A 17,935-nucleotide genomic window follows, 5' to 3' on the forward strand; every position below is an offset into this window, starting at 1 on the left:
CTGAAGGCGTCTCCCTCATTAACCTGTAATCAATGAAGTAGTTAAAAGGTCTGGGGTTGATTACAGGTGTGTGGTTTTGCATTTGGAAGCTGTTGCTGTGACCAGACAACATGCGGTCTAAGGACCTCTCAATTGAGGTGAAGCAGAACATCCTGAGGCTGAAAAAAAATAAAAAATCCATCAGAGAGATAGCAGACATGGTACAAGTACAAGTGGTACATTCTGCAATGGCCAAGTCAATCACCAGATCTTAACCCAATTGAGCATGCATTTCACTTGCTCAAATCCAGACTTAAGACGGAAAGACCCACAAACAAGCAAGACCTGAAGGCTGCGGCTGTAAAGGCCTGGCAAAGCATTAAGAAGGAGGAAACCCAGCGTTTGGTGATGTCCATGGGTTCCAGACTTAAGGCAGTGATTGCCTCCAAAGGATTCGCAACAAAATATTGAAAATAAAAATATTTTGTTTGGGTTTGGTTTATTTGTCCAATTACTTTTGACCTCCTAAAATGTGGAGTATTTGTCAAGAAATGTGTACAATTCCTACAATTTCTATCAGATATTTTTGTTCAAACCTTCAAATTAAACGTTACAATCTGCACTTGAATTCTGTTGTAGAGGTTTCATTTCAAATCCAATGTGGTGGCATGCAGAGCCCAACTCGCCAAAATTGTATCACTGTCCAAATATTTCTGGACCTAACTGTAGCGTAGCAAAATGTGCTGGAGGGTAGAATGCAGAGGTGGTGGAAATTGCTTGGCTCAAGTGGGACACAAAATTAGTATAGCACACACTTTTTGGATGCCACTAAGTTTCCTCAGTGTTTGCTATTATAATAGCTTAGTAAAAGTGAGCAGGAGGGTGTAATGCAGAGGTGCTGGAAATTGCTTGGCACCAGTGGGACACTAATGGAGTCCAACAGCCACTTTTTTGGATGCCACTAACTGGCAGCACTCTTTTCAATTAAAATGGCTTTGCAAAAATGTGCAGGAGGGGAGAATGCAGAGGTGGTGGGACTTGCTTGGCACAAGTGGCACAATAATGGAGTACAGCAGCCACTTTTTGGATGCCACTAACTGGCAGCACTCTTTTCAATTTAAATGGCTTTGCAAAATTGTGCAGGAGGGTACAGTGGCCGGGTTGTGGGTCAGTGTAGAGGAAAGGAAGCCTCACTTTCTATCCCTCCTAATGGTGAAATGCAGCAAGGAATTCCCTGAGCTTAGCTACACAGACGCTGTTATCTGCAGCTGTATACAGCCTTTCCACGGACCTGACTGTCACCTATGGCTCTGAGCCAGATGTAATTAGCCCTGACAAGGGCTGAAATAAACTTCTATCCCTATTCTGTATAGTGCTGTGTGTAGAGCGTACACAGCTGCACCGGCGTCAGGAGCTGCGTGAGCGGTGACTAACACCCAGACGCAGAAGGCAGATAATGTCGTCCAGACGGGAAAATGGCCATTTTTTTTAATGCAAGGACATGTGATATGGACAGCCTATGACACATGCCCTTGCTTTGCTTGTCTGACAAAAAGTCCACTTAGCCGTGTGTGTGTCTGGGATTGGCTGACATGCTGGTCCGCCCCACTACACGCGCTCTTAGGGAAGAAGAAAAAAAAAAAATGGCGATCGCCATTATCCCAGCAGCAGTGATCTAAACGCGCAGCCCCCGCACACTATACGCTGAAATTTGATAATAGTCTGAATCACAGAGTGACTCACACTATTACAGTGAAAAGCCAGCTAGTAATTAGCTAGGCTTTTTGCTGATAGTTCTCAAACATAACTCGAGCTGCCGAACTTTTAGCAAAAAGCTCGAGTTCTAGTTCTATCTAGAACACCCCCCAAAATCACTCGAACCGCGCTCAACTGTATTCAGGAGCTGAGGGTCCACCGTGTACAGTCATGTGCTGCTTTAGCTTTGTTGTTCATATGTACAAAATATAAAAATACCACATAATAATAATGGATACCTCCTTAAATGTCTTTCTAAAAATATTTGGAAAATGTGATTTTTCCAATAGTCATTGTGTGATGAAGAAATTTATTTACTGAGGGAATTAATATAAAAATTGCTTTCTAACAAAAAAGACAAACCCCCCCCCCTCCTTACCATGTAGATCTCAGTATAGAATTACATTACTTTGCTGTTTATAGTTTCCTTTGTATCTGATAAATTCCAAACGAGAAGTTCTGACAATTCACAGAAGTTTTTGTTATTTTTGCAGATGTGAAAACTGAAGTTGGTCCGGTGGAGTACGGGGAAAGCGTAACACTAAAGTGTATTTTACTTCCGCCCGTTACTGCCGTGCGGGTGACATGGACAAAGGTTGTAGATGACAGAGAAACCCCTGTAGCCACGTACACGCCTGACTCCGGAGCTGAAATCAGTGAAGGCTACAAGGATCGTCTCTGGATGAGCACTTCAGGCCTGAACGAGACGGCGATCACCATTAATAAAACCGGCATTGAGGATGAAGGCTGCTACAGATGTGCTTTCAATTCCCTCACCGAAGGCTTACATGCTAAAGAAATGTGTCTTACTCTTCCTGGTAAGGATTCCAAGAGATTTTTTTGTAGGGACATTTAAAGGGGGTGGTTCACCCATATTTATTATTTGCTAGATCGATATTATGTAGAGAAACCCTGTGAGAGGTGCTATTGCGGAGCGCTGTTTCCCATAGCCTGACCACCGGGCTTTGTGACCTCGGGGATCCGGTGATGTCACGTCAACTTCCTGATCACGTGACATCACCATGGCCGGCCACAGTCTCCGTGAGTGATTGGCTGTGGGCGGTGTTTCACCGCTCAGCACAGGCCAGCCCCAGCGTGACAGTCCATCAGCTCCCTGCTTCCTCCTCCCTCACAGCAAAGCGCTGCAAGCAGGAGACACCCTGGGATGTGACGAGCGGTGAAACACCGCCAACAGCCCAGTGACTAAGGAAGACTGGGGCCGGCCGCGGTGAGGTCACGTGATCAGGAACTTGACATGACATCACCGGACCCCTGAGGTCACAGAGCCCGAGAGTCAGGCGATGCGGAACAGAGGTCCACAATAGCGCCTCTCACAGGCAGTATTGCCAACATAAGGTATTTGAGATTATTTATTATTTGCTGGATCAATGATGAGAAACAAAGGGTAAACCACTTCTTTAAGAAAGAGATTTAAGAGGTTATATTAGATGAGAATAAGATGGCTGCTCTCTAACAGGAACAGCGCCACTCCTATCCATAGGATATTTCTGGTACTGCGCTCAATCTCATTCATATAAATGGAGGCAAAATGCAAAACCAGATAGGAAGCAAGCACAGGAGTGGCGCTGTTTTTACAAGACTGCAGCTACAATATGTTTTGTAAAAGTAATTGATATTCTACCTGTATGGTATCAATGTCTGATCTATCCTACTGTTAAAGGGAACCTGTCACCAGCTCTTATATACAACATTATAGAATGCTGTACGAGGGGCTGCTGATAAGTCTTTGGCTTAAACGAGATAGGATGATGAAACTTTACATTTATTCCACACTCTCTCCACTGATGACATCACACTTCTTACATCAGTATTCCAAGTTCAGTAAGCCTAGCAAAAAGAAGGATTTTGGTTGTGCCTCAAACCAGGCATCCGTAGCAGCCATGGCATCAGAAATGGTTTGAAATTTGGTCCCTTGAGGTGTTTTTCAGATTTGGAAACAGATGATAGTCGGAGGGAGCTAGATCTGGTGAATAAGGTGGGTGGTCAACAAGCTGGAAACCAGCCCAGCTCTGTCAGTTTTGCCGTGGTCGCTTGTGCAGTGTGAGCGGAGGCGTTGTCTTGCAGGTATAAGATTCCTTTGGACAGCATGCCGCGCCTTTTGGCCTTCAAGGCTGCCTTCAATTAATCCAAAAGTTCAATGTAATACCTTGCATTGATCGTGGAACCCTTTTGAAAGTAGTCCACTAGCAGGACGCCCTCCTTGTGCCAGAACACAGACGTCATCACCTTAGTGGCGGATTTTTGCACCCTGAACGTCTTTGGACGAGGAGAACCACTGTGCCTACACTGTTTGGAGTGCTCCTTGTTTTCAGGGTCATACAAATAAAGCCAGGTCTCATCCATAGTCGCCAGTCGATCCAGGAAGTTCTTATCAGTCTGGAAACGCTGACAAATGGACCAGGACGTTTTCACTCGCATGCTTCTCTGATCTGTTGTCAGACATTTGGGGGCCCACTTTGCAGATCGCTTCCTCATGTCCAAATGTTCATGGATAATGACAAAAACACATTCACGGGAAATCCCCTGATGTCTACTATTGGTTTAGCTGAAATTCGTGGATTCTCCAGTATGAGGTTGTCCATGTTATCGACAATCTCCGGAACAACACCCGCTCTCGGTCGTCCAGGACGTTCCTCGAACCCGGTGTTGGTGAGGTAGATGGACAGGGCGCCGACTGCAGGGATGGACCGGATGGTACCGGTATACTCACTATTCACATTAAAGTCACACAGAGTCCTGATAGTAAACCAAGGCTGGATGGCGGTAGCCTCTGCAGGGGTGTGCTTGGGTCCCACACACGGATGCACAGCCAGGGGCCCTTCCTTCTGCACTTTGTGTCTGTCTTTGGTGTCTGGACTAGTTTGCTTGCAATGGCCTCCGGATGGGGTCCCCTCTCTGTTGGCACCAGCGGGCTACAACCCTGTCCCGGTCACCCTCATGTTCCCCCGCAACCGGATCTCCGTCGCCTGTGGCCCTCACTGCCACCCAGTCCGGTAGTCAAGGGCTTCAACCCCGACTACACTTTTTCCAGGGAGCTATGACTCCCTGCTGTCAGCTTTTTACCTGACCCCAGCACAGACTGAAACTAAACTCTTCTCTAACACTTCCTGAGTGCTTTCCAATGGCTCCTATTTTCCTGAGGAGGGGGTAAGTAGGGTCTGATTGGCTGGTGTGCATCTGTGTGAGGACTGTGTTGGTGTCAAGGAGGAGAATGGTCTGCACTTTGCTGGATTTCTGCAGGTTCTGTGACAACCTGGTTTTGCCAGGGCTTCACACTGTACATAAAGCGTTAGTTAGGGAAGATATAGTGTTAATAATACAGGAAGTTTGAGTGTATTGTAACTAGGGACCAAGTGTTCAGGAGTGAGGTGTTAGTGGTAGTTAGTGAGTTTGTTATGATACAGCAGGAACAGGTGCAAATAGTTAAGTGGTAACCAGAGAAATCTGAACAAGGAGGGTGGAGCGATTAGAGAAGTATTGAAAAGACAGGAAAGTTAGTGAGGAGTGAAGCTGCAGATTTCCAAGTGAGCAGCAGGGCCAGAAGTGAGAGCCTGTCCAGGATGGGAGGAATCCTCCCATGTGTCGAGACATCACCCTGCGGACAGGCTGTAGAGCGTCCTGAGACTGGTAGAACATTGGGGTATAGAGACCACCGACAGGACCCTGAACTGGTTGGGTGCTAGTAAGTCGTCCGAGGGGCCAAGTGAGATACCGAAGCTGCTAGGAAAGGTTATGGGGAAGAAGCAGGTATTAGACTCGGCTGTTGGAAGATAGAAGCCCAGAGCGAGTGCAAACAAGTTAGAGATCCCCTGGGAGAGCGGCGGCAGTGGATGAAGAAGGGGAGCCAGTGACCTCGGCCAGGATAGGGTCCCATCTTCATAAGGACATTAGGGAGTTCATGGTTCATCCTCAAGTGAGTTGTAGCGGGTGACCTCACTCACTTCTCCCTAACGCCAGGGCCAACCATTGTATTGTTTCACTTGTGTACCTTTGTGTGGTGTCGCTTGCCGGGGGACCTCCCTCAGTGTGACACTCCTCTTCGTTTCCTCTGTAACTGGCGTGACACCTGCAGTCACATCATGACACAAAGCACACTCCCATTTCTTAAAGTGGGACCACCCTGCCTGATTCCATCCTCATAATACAGGCAATAACTATTCAGGAGTAGAGATGAGCGAACCGGTCGTGGTTCGGCTCGAGCTTGGTTCGCCGAACGGAGGTCGCGTTCGAGTTTGGTTCGGCGAACCAGTTCGGCGAACCACTCGAACCCCATAGGAAACAATGGGAGGCAATCACAAACACATAAAAACACCTAGAAAAAAACACCCTCAAAGGTGTCCAAAAGGTGACAAACAACTCACAACACAACACAAACACATGGGAAAGTGACAAGAACAAATTCTCATGCGAAAACAAAACAGCGTAACGAGGAAAAAGAGGACGAGACACAGATATAGGCATGGCACGCCCTTTTAAAATCATGTAAAACACCGCAAGGTGACTCCAAGCGGAGTCTCCCTTTTTTCCAAAAATTGGGCCACACAGACACCTTTTCAGTGGCAGCACTTGTGCCCCAGTTGTACACTTCACAGGTAGATTTGCATCAAGCACATTCAAAAATACGCCATCCTTAACTGTCCCCTGGATGACACCGGGGTAGGTAGCAAAATCTTTGCTGATCCCAGATCTGTTCATCTTGGATCATTTTTAGAAATACTGCAAGCAAGGGTTACTCCAAGCGGAGTCTCCCTTTTTTCCAAAAATTGGGCCATACACACACCCCTTCAGTGGCAGCACTTGTGCCCCAGTTGTACACTTCACAGGTAGATTTGCATCAATCACATTTAAAATCCACAAGCATTTACTCTCCCCAGGATGACACAGGGGTAGTAAATTCCTTGTGGATCCATGACTTGTTCATTTTGATGAACGTTAGTCTGTCCACATTGTCACTTGACAGACGCGTGCGCTTATCTGTCAGCACACACCCAGCAGCACTGAAGACACGTTCAGAGACAACGCTGGCAGCTGGACACGACAAAATCTCCAAGGCGTAACTGGAGAGCTCAGGCCATTTTTCAAGATTTGAAGCCCAAAATGAGCAAGGCTCCATTTGCAAAGTCATTGCATCGATGTTCATGTGGAGATATTCCTGTATCATCCTCTCCAGCCGTTGACTATGTGTCAGACTTGTTGTCTCTGGTGGCCTTGCAAAGGATGGTCTAAAAAAAATATGAAACGATTCAATAAAATTGCTGTTCCTAGCACCAGATACGGTGCTACTGGTACGGGTAGACTGTTGATGATGACGAGACCGTCCCATGTTTGTCAAGTTACAACTGGGAGATTCACTCCCTGCACCTGCACGGGTGTTTGGTGGAAAAGCCGAGCTAAGATCGAGTAACAGCTTCTGCTGATACTCCTGCATACGTGCGTCCCTTTCTATGGCTGGAATTATGTCACAAAATTTGGACTTGTACCGGGGATCTAATAGTGTGGCAAGCCAGTAGTCATCATCACTTCTAATTTTGACAATATGAGTGTCATGTTTTAGGTAGTGCAGCAAGAAGGCGCTCATGTGTCTTGCGCAGCCATGCGGACCAAGTCCACGCTGTGTTTGTGGCATAGAGGTGCTAACCGTTCTTTCTTCCTCTGACATCTCCCCTCAACCTCTTTCAACTGAAATTTGACCAAGGTCTCCCTCATCCGCTGAGTCTTCCATGTCCATGGACAGTTCGTCCTCCATTTCTTCATGTTCTCCTGCACCTTCCTCAACATTTTGCCTGCTACCATGCGCCCTTGTTGATCCCTGTCCCCCATGGTCCCATGCCTGCCGCGTTGGTGATGATGAATGTCTGGACCTTGGTGATGTTGTTATCTCTTGCGCATATGAATCCTCCTGTACTTCCTCCCCTTCCAGTTGTCCCACCCCCTGACTCCGAATAGTGTTTAGCGTGTGCTCCAGCATGTAAATGACTGGAATTGTCATGCTGATAATGGCATTGTCAGTGCTAAACATATTCGTCGCCATGTCGAAACTGTGCAGAAGGGTGCATAGGTCCTTGATCTGAGACCACTCCATCAGGGTGATCTGCCCCACCTCTGCATCTCGTTGGCCCAGGCTATACATCATGGCGTATTGCACCAGTGCTCGGCGGTGCTGCCAGTCGCTGTAACATGTGGAGAGTTGAATTCCAGCGTGTCGCCACATCGCATTTCAGGCGATGAACCGGCAGGCCGAAAGACTTCTGGAGCGATGCAAGTCGCTCAGCTGCGACGGTTGAACAGCGGACGTGAGCAGACAGTTTTCGTGCCCTGTTCAGAAGTCCATCTGGGCCGGGATAGTATGTTAAAAATTGCTGGACAACAAGGTTCAACACGTGAGCCATACAAGGCACGTGTGTCACCTTGCCCAGGCGAAGGGCCGCACCCAGGTTTGCAGCATTGTCGCACACGGCCTTACCAGGCTGCAGGTTGAGTGGAGACAACCATTTACCAAACTCAGTCTCCAGAGCTATCCACAATTCAGCCGCTGTGTGACTCTTATTTCCAAGACATTTCAAGATAAAGACCGCCTGATGCCGTTGCGCTCTGCTGCCAGCATAGTAATGAGGGGTGCGTGATTCCTTCTGCGCAGTTACAACGCTGGTGGCCTGACCAGGCAGGCTTGGGGCGGAGGTGGAGGACCCAGATGAGGTTGAGGAGGCAGAAGCAGTGGAGGAACTTGGACAGACAAAGGATTGACGCACAAGTCGTGGGGACGGCAAGACTTGTGCAGCAGACCCTTCACCATCTATCACCAAAGTTACCCAGTGCCCAGTCAGCGACATGTAACGTCCCTGTCCATGCTTACTGGTCCAAGTATCGGTGGTGAAATGCACCTGTTCACACACAGAGTTTCTCAAGGAAGCGGTGATGTTGTGTGCGACATGCTGGTGTAGCGCAGGCACACCTTTCTTAGAGAAGTAGTGGTGACTGGGCATCTGGTACTGGGGCACAGCGACGGACATAAGGTCTCGAAAATCCTGTGTGTCCACCAGGCGGAAAGGCAGCATTTCAGTAGCCAAGAGCTTACAGAGGGATAAAGTCAACCTCTTAGCTTTGTCATGGGTCGCAGGAAATGGCCTTATATTTGTCCACATCAGAGGGACAGAGATCTGGCTGCTGTGTGGAGATGGTGGTGAGTAGGGTGTCCCTGGAAAAAATGCAGGTTTGTGAGGAAAGGGCAGGCGTAGACATGATGTTGCCTTCATCCAACGTTGGTGCTATCGATGTCTGAGAGAGCTGTACACACGCACTTGTTTCCCCTTCCAAACCAACTGTTGACCTACCAAGCAAACTGCCTGTTGCGGTTACAGTGGTGGAAGGTCTTCGTGGAAAACCAGGTGTGACAGCTGTCCCCACAGTCCTAGAAAATGAAGAGTGCGCGGATGCACTGGAAGGGGCAGTCGGTGGATGGTCCGCTCCTCTAGGCCGCATTGCAGCACGGTGAGCTTCCCACTGGGACATATGCTATTTATTCATGTGACGATTCATGGAAGAAGTTGTCAAACTGCTGAGGTTTTGGCCTCTACTTACAGATTCCCGACAAATTTTACAGATCACATGATTTGGGCGATCCTTTGCAAGGTCAAAAAGGACCAGGCTAGGCAAGGCTTAGAGGACATGCGACCTGCTGAGCCACCCCGACTAGTGCTTAGAGGCAGAGTGGTTGCTGAGGATGGAGTTGTAGACGTGCTACCAGTACTCCTTCAGACCTAGCCTCTTCCTGCCCTGACCGAATATTTAAGTTGTCATCCCAATCTGGTATCTGCGTCTCATCGTCATCAATATGTTCCTCATTGTCTCTACCAACAGGTGTTACAGTTTGTGAATAAGGGTCAACATTATGCTCAGAAACTTGGTCATCACGGCCTGAATCTGAGTCACAAAGGTTCTGGGCATCACTACAGACCATTTCTTGGTCTGTACTCACTGTAGCTTGGGAGCATACCTCTGATTCCCAGGCTATAGTGTGACTGAACAGCTCGGCAGACTCAGCCATCTCTGTTCCACCATACTGTGCAGGGCGGATAGAGACTTGAGAGCTGGGAGAAAGCAAGTGTGATTGGGATGACAACTAAAAGGACTGTTTTTTTTTGGATGCAGTAGTTGAGGTGGAGGAGAGGGCACTTGTTGGAGCACTTGAGATCCATTCAAGCATGTGCTTTTTTTGTGCATCATCTACCTTTGTTACAGTTGTTCTGGTCTGTAACAAAGGGAGCACATCGGATTGTCCACGGAAAGTAGTAGACATCTTACTTTTGCTGGAAGATGGCCTATCTTCAGCAGATGTTAATGTAGCTTTGCCACCTTCCCCACGGACACAAACTTTTTTTCCTTTTCCAACACGCCTGTTCCCCTTTCCACCAGCATCTGTCATTTTGACACTCATTTTAATAGCGACAAGATTGTCCACTTAAAATGTGGTAGTAAAAATTGAGAGGTGGTGTAGCTTTATTAACAGCTGAAGAAATAAGAGACTATCCCTGAAAATGCAACTATGGCCCTACAACTGGCAGCACTGTTTGCTATAAAAAGAGCGTAGCAAAATGTGCTGGAGGGTAGAATGCAGAGGTGGTGGAAATTGCTTGGCTCAAGTGGGACACAAAATTAGTATAGCACACACTTTTTGGATGCCACGAAGTTTCCTCAGTGTTTGCTATTATAATAGCTTAGTAAAAGTGAGCAGGAGGGTGTAATGCAGAGGTGCTGGAAATTGCTTGGCACCAGTGGGACACTAATGGAGTACAACAGCCACTTTTTGGATGCCCCTAAGTTTCAGCTGTGTTTGCTATTATAATAGCTTTGTAAAAATGAGCAGGGGGGTGTAATGCAGAGGTGCTGAAAATTGCTTGTTACCAGTGGGACACTAATGGAGTACAACAGCCACTTTTTGGATGCCACTAAGCTTCAGCTGTGTTTGCTAGTAGAATAGCTTATTAAAAATGAGCAGGAGGGTGTAATGCAGAGGTGCTGGAAATTGCTTGGCACCAGTGGGACACTAATGGAGTCCAACAGCCACTTTTTTGGATGCCACTAACTGGCAGCACTCTTTTCAATTAAAATGGCTTTGCAAAAATGTGCAGGAGGGGAGAATGTAGAGGTGGTGGGACTTGCTTGGCACACGTGGCACAATAATGGAGTACAGCAGCCACTTTTTGGATGCCACTAACTGGCAGCACTCTTTTCAATTTAAATGGCTTTGCAAAAATGTGCAGGAGGGTACAGTGGCCGGGTTGTGGGTCAGTGTAGAGGAAAGGAAGCCTCACTTTCTATCCCTCCTAATGGTGAAATGCAGCAAGGAATTCCCTGAGCTTAGCTACACAGACGCTGTTATCTGCAGCTGTATACAGCCTTTCCACGGACCTGACTGTCACCTATGGCTCTGAGCCAGCTGTAATTAGCTCTGACAAGGGCTGAAATAATCTTCTATCCCTATTCTGTATAGCGCTGTGTGTAAAGCGTACACAGCTGGACCGGCGACAGGAGCTGCGTGAGCGGTGACTAACACCCAGACGCAGAAGGCAGATAATGTCGTCCAGACGGGAAAATGGCCGTTTTTTTTAATGCAAGGACATGTGATATGGACAGCCTATGACACATGCCCTTGCTTTGCTTGTCTGACAAAAAGTCCACTTAGCCGTGTGTGTGTCTGGGATTGGCTGACATGCTGGCCCGCCCCACTACACGCGCTCTTAGGGAAGAAGAAAAAAAAAAAAATGGCGATCGCCATTATCCCAGCAGCAGTGATCTAAACGCGCAGCCCCCGCACACTATACGCTGAAATTTGATAATAGTGTGAATCACAGAGTGACTCACATTATTACAGTGAAAAGCCAGCTAGTAATTAGCTAGGCTTTTTGCTGATAGTTCTCAAACGTAACTCGAGCTGCCGAACTTTTAGCAAAAAGCTCGAGTTCTAGTTCTATCTAGAACACCCCCCAAAATCACTCGAACCGCGCTCAACTGTATTCAGGAGCTGAGGGTCCACCGTGTACAGTCATGTGCTGCTTTAGCTTTGTTGTTCATATGTACAAAATATAAAAATACCACATAATAATAATGGATACCTCTTTAAATGTCTTTCTAAAAATATTTGGAAAATGTGATTTTTCCAATAGTCATTGTGTGATGAAGAAATTTATTTACTGAGGGAATTAATATAAAAATTGCTTTCTAACAAAAAAGACAAAATCCCCCCCCCCCCTTACCATGTAGATCTCAGTATAGAATTACATTACTTTGCTGTTTATAGTTCCTTTGTATCTGATAAATTCCAAACGGGAAGTTCTGACAATTCACAGAAGTTTTTGTTATTTTTGCAGATGTGAAAACTGAAGTTGGTCCGGTGGAGTACGGGGAAAGCGTAACACTAAAGTGTATTTTACTTCCGCCCGTTACTGCCGTGCGGGTGACATGGACAAAGGTTGTAGATGACAGAGAAACCACTGTAGCCACGTACACGCCTGACTCCGGAGCTGAAATCAGTGAAGGCTACAAGGATCGCCTCTGGATGAGCACTTCAGGCCTGAACGAGACGGCGATCGCCATTAATAAAACCGGCATTGAGGATGAAGGCTGCTACAGATGTGCTTTCAATTCCCTCACCGAAGGCTTACATGCTAAAGAAATGTGTCTTACTCTTCCTGGTAAGGACTCCAAGAGATTTTTTTGTAGGGACATTTAAAGGGGGTGGTTCACCCATATTTATTATTTGCTAGATCGATATTATGTAGAGAAACCCTGTGAGAGGTGCTATTGCGGAGCGCTGTTTCCCATAGCCTGACCACCGGGCTTTGTGACCTCGGGGATCCGGTGATGTCACGTCAACTTCCTGATCACGTGACATCACCATGGCCGGCCACAGTCTCCGTGAGTGATTGGCTGTGGGCGGTGTTTCACCGCTCAGCACAGGCCAGCCCCAGCGTGACAGTCCATCAGCTCCCTGCTTCCTCCTCCCTCACAGCAAAGCGCTGCAAGCAGGAGACACCCTGGGATGTGACGAGCGGTGAAACACCGCCAACAGCCCAGTGACTAAGGAAGACTGGGGCCGGCCGCGGTGAGGTCACGTGATCAGGAACTTGACATGACATCACCGGACCCCTGAGGTCACAGAGCCCGAGAGTCAGGCGATGGGGAACAGAGGTCCACAATAGCGCCTCTCACAGGCAGTATTGCCAACATAAGGTATTTGAGATTGTTTCTCATCATCGATCCAGCAAATAATAAATAAAGGGTGAACCACTTCTTTAAGTAAGAGGAGAAGATTTAAAAGGTTATATTAGATGAGAATAAGATGGCTGCTCTCTAACAGGAACAGCGCCACTCCTATCCATAGGATATTTCTGGTACTGCGCTCAATCTCATTCATATAAATGGAGGCAAAATGCAAAACCAGATAGGAAGCAAGCACAGGAGTGGCGCTGTTTTTACAAGACTGCAGCTACAATATGTTTTGTAAAAGTAATTGATATTCTACCTGTATGGTATCAATGTCTGATCTATCCTACTGTTAAAGGGAACCTGTCACCAGCTCTTATATACAACATTATAGAATGCTGTACGAGGGGCTGCTGATAAGTCTTTGGCTTAAACGAGATAGGATGATGAAACTTTACATTTATTCCACACTCTCTCCACTGATGACATCACACTTCTTACATCAGTATTCCAAGTTCAGTAAGCCTAGCAAAAAGAAGGATTTTGGTTGTACCTCAAACCAGGCATCCGTAGCAGCCATGGCATCAGAAATGGTGTGAAATTTGGTACTCTTGAGGTGTTTTTCAGATTTGGAAACAGATGATAGTCGGAGGGAGCTAGATCTGGTGAATAAGGTGGGTGGTCAACAAGCTGGAAGCCCGGCTCTGCCAGTTTTGCCGTGGTCGCTTGTGCAGTGTGAGCGGAGGCGTTGTCTTGCAGGAATAAGATTCCTTTGGACAGCATGCCGCACCTTTTGGCCTTCAGGGCTGCCTTCAGTTAATCCAAAAGTTCAATGTAATACCTTGTGTCGAGGGCGGAGGGGCGCCGCGCGCTCGCTACGCTCGGGTCCAGGGCTTCTGCTGCTGCTGCTCGGTGGCTCGAGCGGTGGGCCGGACCCGGGGACTCGAGCAGCATTCGTGACGCCACCCACGGGTCGTGGTGATAATGGGCACCACCGCTGCTGGTGACGGGGATCCCGGGAGCGATGGCAGGGAGCAGCTAGGATGTTGGTTCCCCCTCCGTGGGTAGGGGTTGGTGATCCCGGGGCCCGGTGATGATACGGGGAGGCAGGGTAGCTGGGGTGCAGGGTTGTGGAGGCAGCGCGGCACGGTGTCGGATGGCACTGTTGTACTCACTCAGGCATAGATTCACAGAATCACTGGTAAACCAAACGGCTGGATGGACGCGTCCCGCAGCCGGCTGCTGAGTCTGTGCTCTCCCCGAACAGGTTGATGGCGGCTGTCTTTCCCTGCCCCACTGTAGAACTGTACTGACTGCGATGGTTTCCCAACGGTAGTCCGCTCCCCGGCGTGTATGTACCGAGGGAGCCCATTTTGCCCGCAGGCGCTGGCCCTTGGATCTCTAGCCTATGGCGGTGGCTTTCTATCCTCACGGTGTGGACGGTTGCCTTCTGTCGGGACTTGGTTGTTAGGGAACCCCTGGGGTTCCGGTCACTCTCGGGTTTGACCTTTGCCGGCGGCTCCTAGCCTGGTCGGGGTCTAATGGCCCTGCCTTTGTGCTGGATACAGATCTGTTCCCCGGTTCGGTACCGGCGGGCCAGCGCCCGTCCCCGGTCCTACGGTTCCACCGACCTGCACCCACTCCTGCAGATGGCCACCACCGTCTGCCGACCTTGCTCACAGTGCCTGGGCTCCATCCCAGACACCAGAAGTTCCTCTCCAACTCCACACTCAACTAAAAACTGACTGCTTTTTCCCGCCTCCAGGCCTGTGAACTCCTCGGTGGGTGGGGCCAACCGCCTGGCTCCACCCCAACTGGTGTGGACATCAGCCCCTGGAGGGGACAACAAGGATTTTAATTTGACTGATGTTACTATCCAGGGGAGGGGGTGTGGGCGGTGTTGTACCTGTGACTACCTGGCTAGTCCCGGGCGTCACACTTGCATTGATGGTGGAACCCTTTTGAAGGTAGTCCACTAGCAGCACGCCCTCCTTATCCCAGAACACAGACGCCATCACCTTAGTGGCGGATTTTTGCACCCTGAACGTCTTTGGACGAGGAGAACCACTGTGCCTCCACTCTTGAGTGCTCCTTGTTTTCAGGGTCATACAAATAAAGCCAGGTCTCATCCATAGTGACCAGTCGATCCAGGAAATTATCAGTCTGGAAACGCTGACAAATAGACAAGGAAGTTTTCACTCGCATGCTTCTCTGATCTGTTGTCAGACATTTGGGAACCCACTTTGCAGATCACTTCCTCATGTCCAAATGTTCATGGATAATGACAAAAACACGTTCACGGGAAATCCCCTGATGTCTGCTATTGCTTTAGCTGAAATTCTCTATTCTCCAGTATGAGGTTGTGCATGTTATCGACGATTTCCAGAACAACACTCGCTCTCGGTCATCCAGGACGTTCCTCATCATTGGTGCTGAAGTGGCCCGTTTTATATTTGGCAACCCAGTTCTTAACTGTGGAATATGAAGGGCATTGATCCCCCAATGTCTGCGACATATCACCATGAATATCCTTCGCGGACTTTCCTTGCAGAAACTAGAAAACAAGAATTTTATCCCTCCTCTGCTCTCAGTTGCTGTGAATATCACATTAGACTCCACCATTTTGTTTTCCTGCGTGCGTAGAACACTGTTGTCATAAGCAACAAACACAACATTTTGAAAACATATGTTAGACACGTAAGGCTTTCATGTGATGTAACATTCGTTACCATAGAAATAAAAAAAGATCACAAATCCAAAGACTTGTCAGCAGCCCCTCGTTTATAAGAGCCCAGGCCACTCTGTGTAATGTAAAAAACACATTTATAATACTCACCTAGGGGTCGGTCTGGTCCGATGGGCATCACTGCTCTTGGTCCGGCGCCTCCTCCATCTTGTGTGATCATCTTCCTGCGTCATTCACACTGAAGCCTCCATTGCACTCCTGCGCATGCGCAATTTGATCTGCCCAGCTGAGGACAGATCAAAGTACTTTAGTGTGCATGCGCAGTCGGTCTTTGACCTTTTGTCACGCCTGTGCATTACAGTACTTTGCTCTGCCCTCAGCAGCTCAGATCAAAGTGCGCCTGTGCAGGAGCACAATGGAGGCCTCTCTGTGAATGACGCAGGACAGAATATGCACACGGGGCTGGGCAGGAGGACGGCGATCAAAGAAGAGAGGGCACTGGACAGAGCAGTGACACCCATTGGACCGGATCGCCCCCTAGGTGAGTATTATAAAACTGTTTTTAACGTTATACGTCGTGGCCTGGTTTCTTATATACAGCATTCCAGAATACTGTATATAAGGACTCACTGGTGGTGGCCTCAGCTCATTAGGGAAAAACTCATTGACAGGTCCCGTTTAAGGGTTTGTCACTATGGTTTTACTAAATTGTATTTGGCCTAGGGTACAATTGTTATAAAATAAATAAACCTCTGCTCAAGTCCCTGAGGAGCATCGCTCCTCTGCTCTCGCAGTTGTGTTATGCTGTATATTCGGGGATATTCACGTAATGGCTTCAGCCAATCACAATCTTTTCTCAAATGGAAAGTGAAAGATGCTGAATTGCCGACCAATGACGTCCCAGATGAGCTTGATGGGAAATAAGTCCAAAGATGCTGCAAGCCATGGTAGGAAGTTTAGAACCTTCACATTGGCCCGAGCAACATGAGGACTGGTGTTGCCGTGTTGAAAAAGAGCTCTGGGACAGTTTGGAGGGATGGCAGTACCACTGGTTCCACTACCAAATCAATGTAAGACCAAGCTGCTAATGTGCCTAAAAGGTAGACTAGAGGGATCCAACTACCTTAGATTATGTCACCCAGAAGTAGGACTGGTGTAAAGTTCTTTCTTGAAGATGTCTTCATTGCATTACCCACATGGTCTCATCAGATATTAAGAATCCATTCTGTACTGCAAGTGAAATAGGACATCACATTTCAAGACTAAAGCGGGCTTTACACGTTACGACATCGGCAACGAGATATCGTTGGGGTGACATCGTTAGTGACGCACATCCAGCGCCGTTACCGACATCGCAGCGTGTAACGCAAATGAGCGACGATCAACGAGCACAAAAGCGTCAAAATCGGTGCTCGTTGTCACGTCGCTCATTTCCTTAATATCGCTACAGCGACAGGTACGATGCTGTTTGTTGTTCCTGCGGCACCACACATCGCTGTGTATGACGCCGTTGGACCGACAAACATCTCCTTACCTGCGTCCACTGGAAAAGGAGGAAGGAAGGAGGTGGGCGGCATGTTCCGGCCGCTCATCTCCGCCCCTCTTTTTCTATTGGGCGGCGGTTCAGTGACGCTCTGTGACGTCACTGTGATGCTGAATGAACCGCCCCCTTAGAATGGAGGCGGATCGCCGGTCACAGCGACGTCGCAGGGCAGGTATGTACGTGTGACGCTGCCGTAGCGATAATGTTCGCTACGGCAGTGATCACCACATATCGCATGTGCGACGGGGGCGGGTGTTATCATGCTCGGCATCGTTAGCATTGGCTACCGATGTCGCAGTGTGTAAAGCCCGCTTAAGGCATCAAACTGTGTCTACATGAACCATCAGAAGGTGATTGTATGACATAAGTCTACGAGCCAGATGTCCAACTACGGGTGTCCAATTGACCTCATGCCACAGCTCTCCAAGACTAACATCATGCAGGGCAGGATGGCAATAGAGGCAGCAATGCAGGTCTGTCCTCTTCAATGAAGAGTCCTATATTTGTCTTGTACACACCGATAACCAGAAAATGGTCTGGGGCCACATGGGCAACGCCATGGAGAGGCCTTCAAAAGTGAGCATTGAACTGTCCCAAGAGCTGTTTCTCAACACGACAACATCAGGCTGAACGTTGCTTATGCTCCCGTGGCTCGCAACTTCTCCCGAATTGTTTCAATCGAGCACATCTGGGAAGTCTTTGAACTGGAACTGGGAATCGCCAGATCACAAGGCTTACGAAAAACAGTC

At 48.2% G+C, this 17,935-nt stretch overlaps 1 protein-coding gene across 1 annotated transcript in view; it reads left to right on the forward strand.

Annotated features, from left to right (window-relative positions):
• Nucleotides 1-17,935, forward strand: part of LOC142285535 (uncharacterized) — a 72,186-nt gene that overhangs the window by 30,749 nt on the left and 23,502 nt on the right. Inside the window, exons 4-5 of the mRNA XM_075333278.1 lie at nucleotides 2,229-2,552; nucleotides 12,123-12,446. Of these exons, the coding sequence (XP_075189393.1) occupies nucleotides 2,229-2,552; nucleotides 12,123-12,446 (648 nt within the window). The remainder of the gene's footprint in view (nucleotides 1-2,228; nucleotides 2,553-12,122; nucleotides 12,447-17,935) is intronic.

Source organism: Anomaloglossus baeobatrachus, chromosome 2 (genome assembly GCF_048569485.1).
Source record: "Anomaloglossus baeobatrachus isolate aAnoBae1 chromosome 2, aAnoBae1.hap1, whole genome shotgun sequence".
NCBI classification, from domain to species: Eukaryota; Metazoa; Chordata; class Amphibia; order Anura; family Aromobatidae; genus Anomaloglossus; species Anomaloglossus baeobatrachus.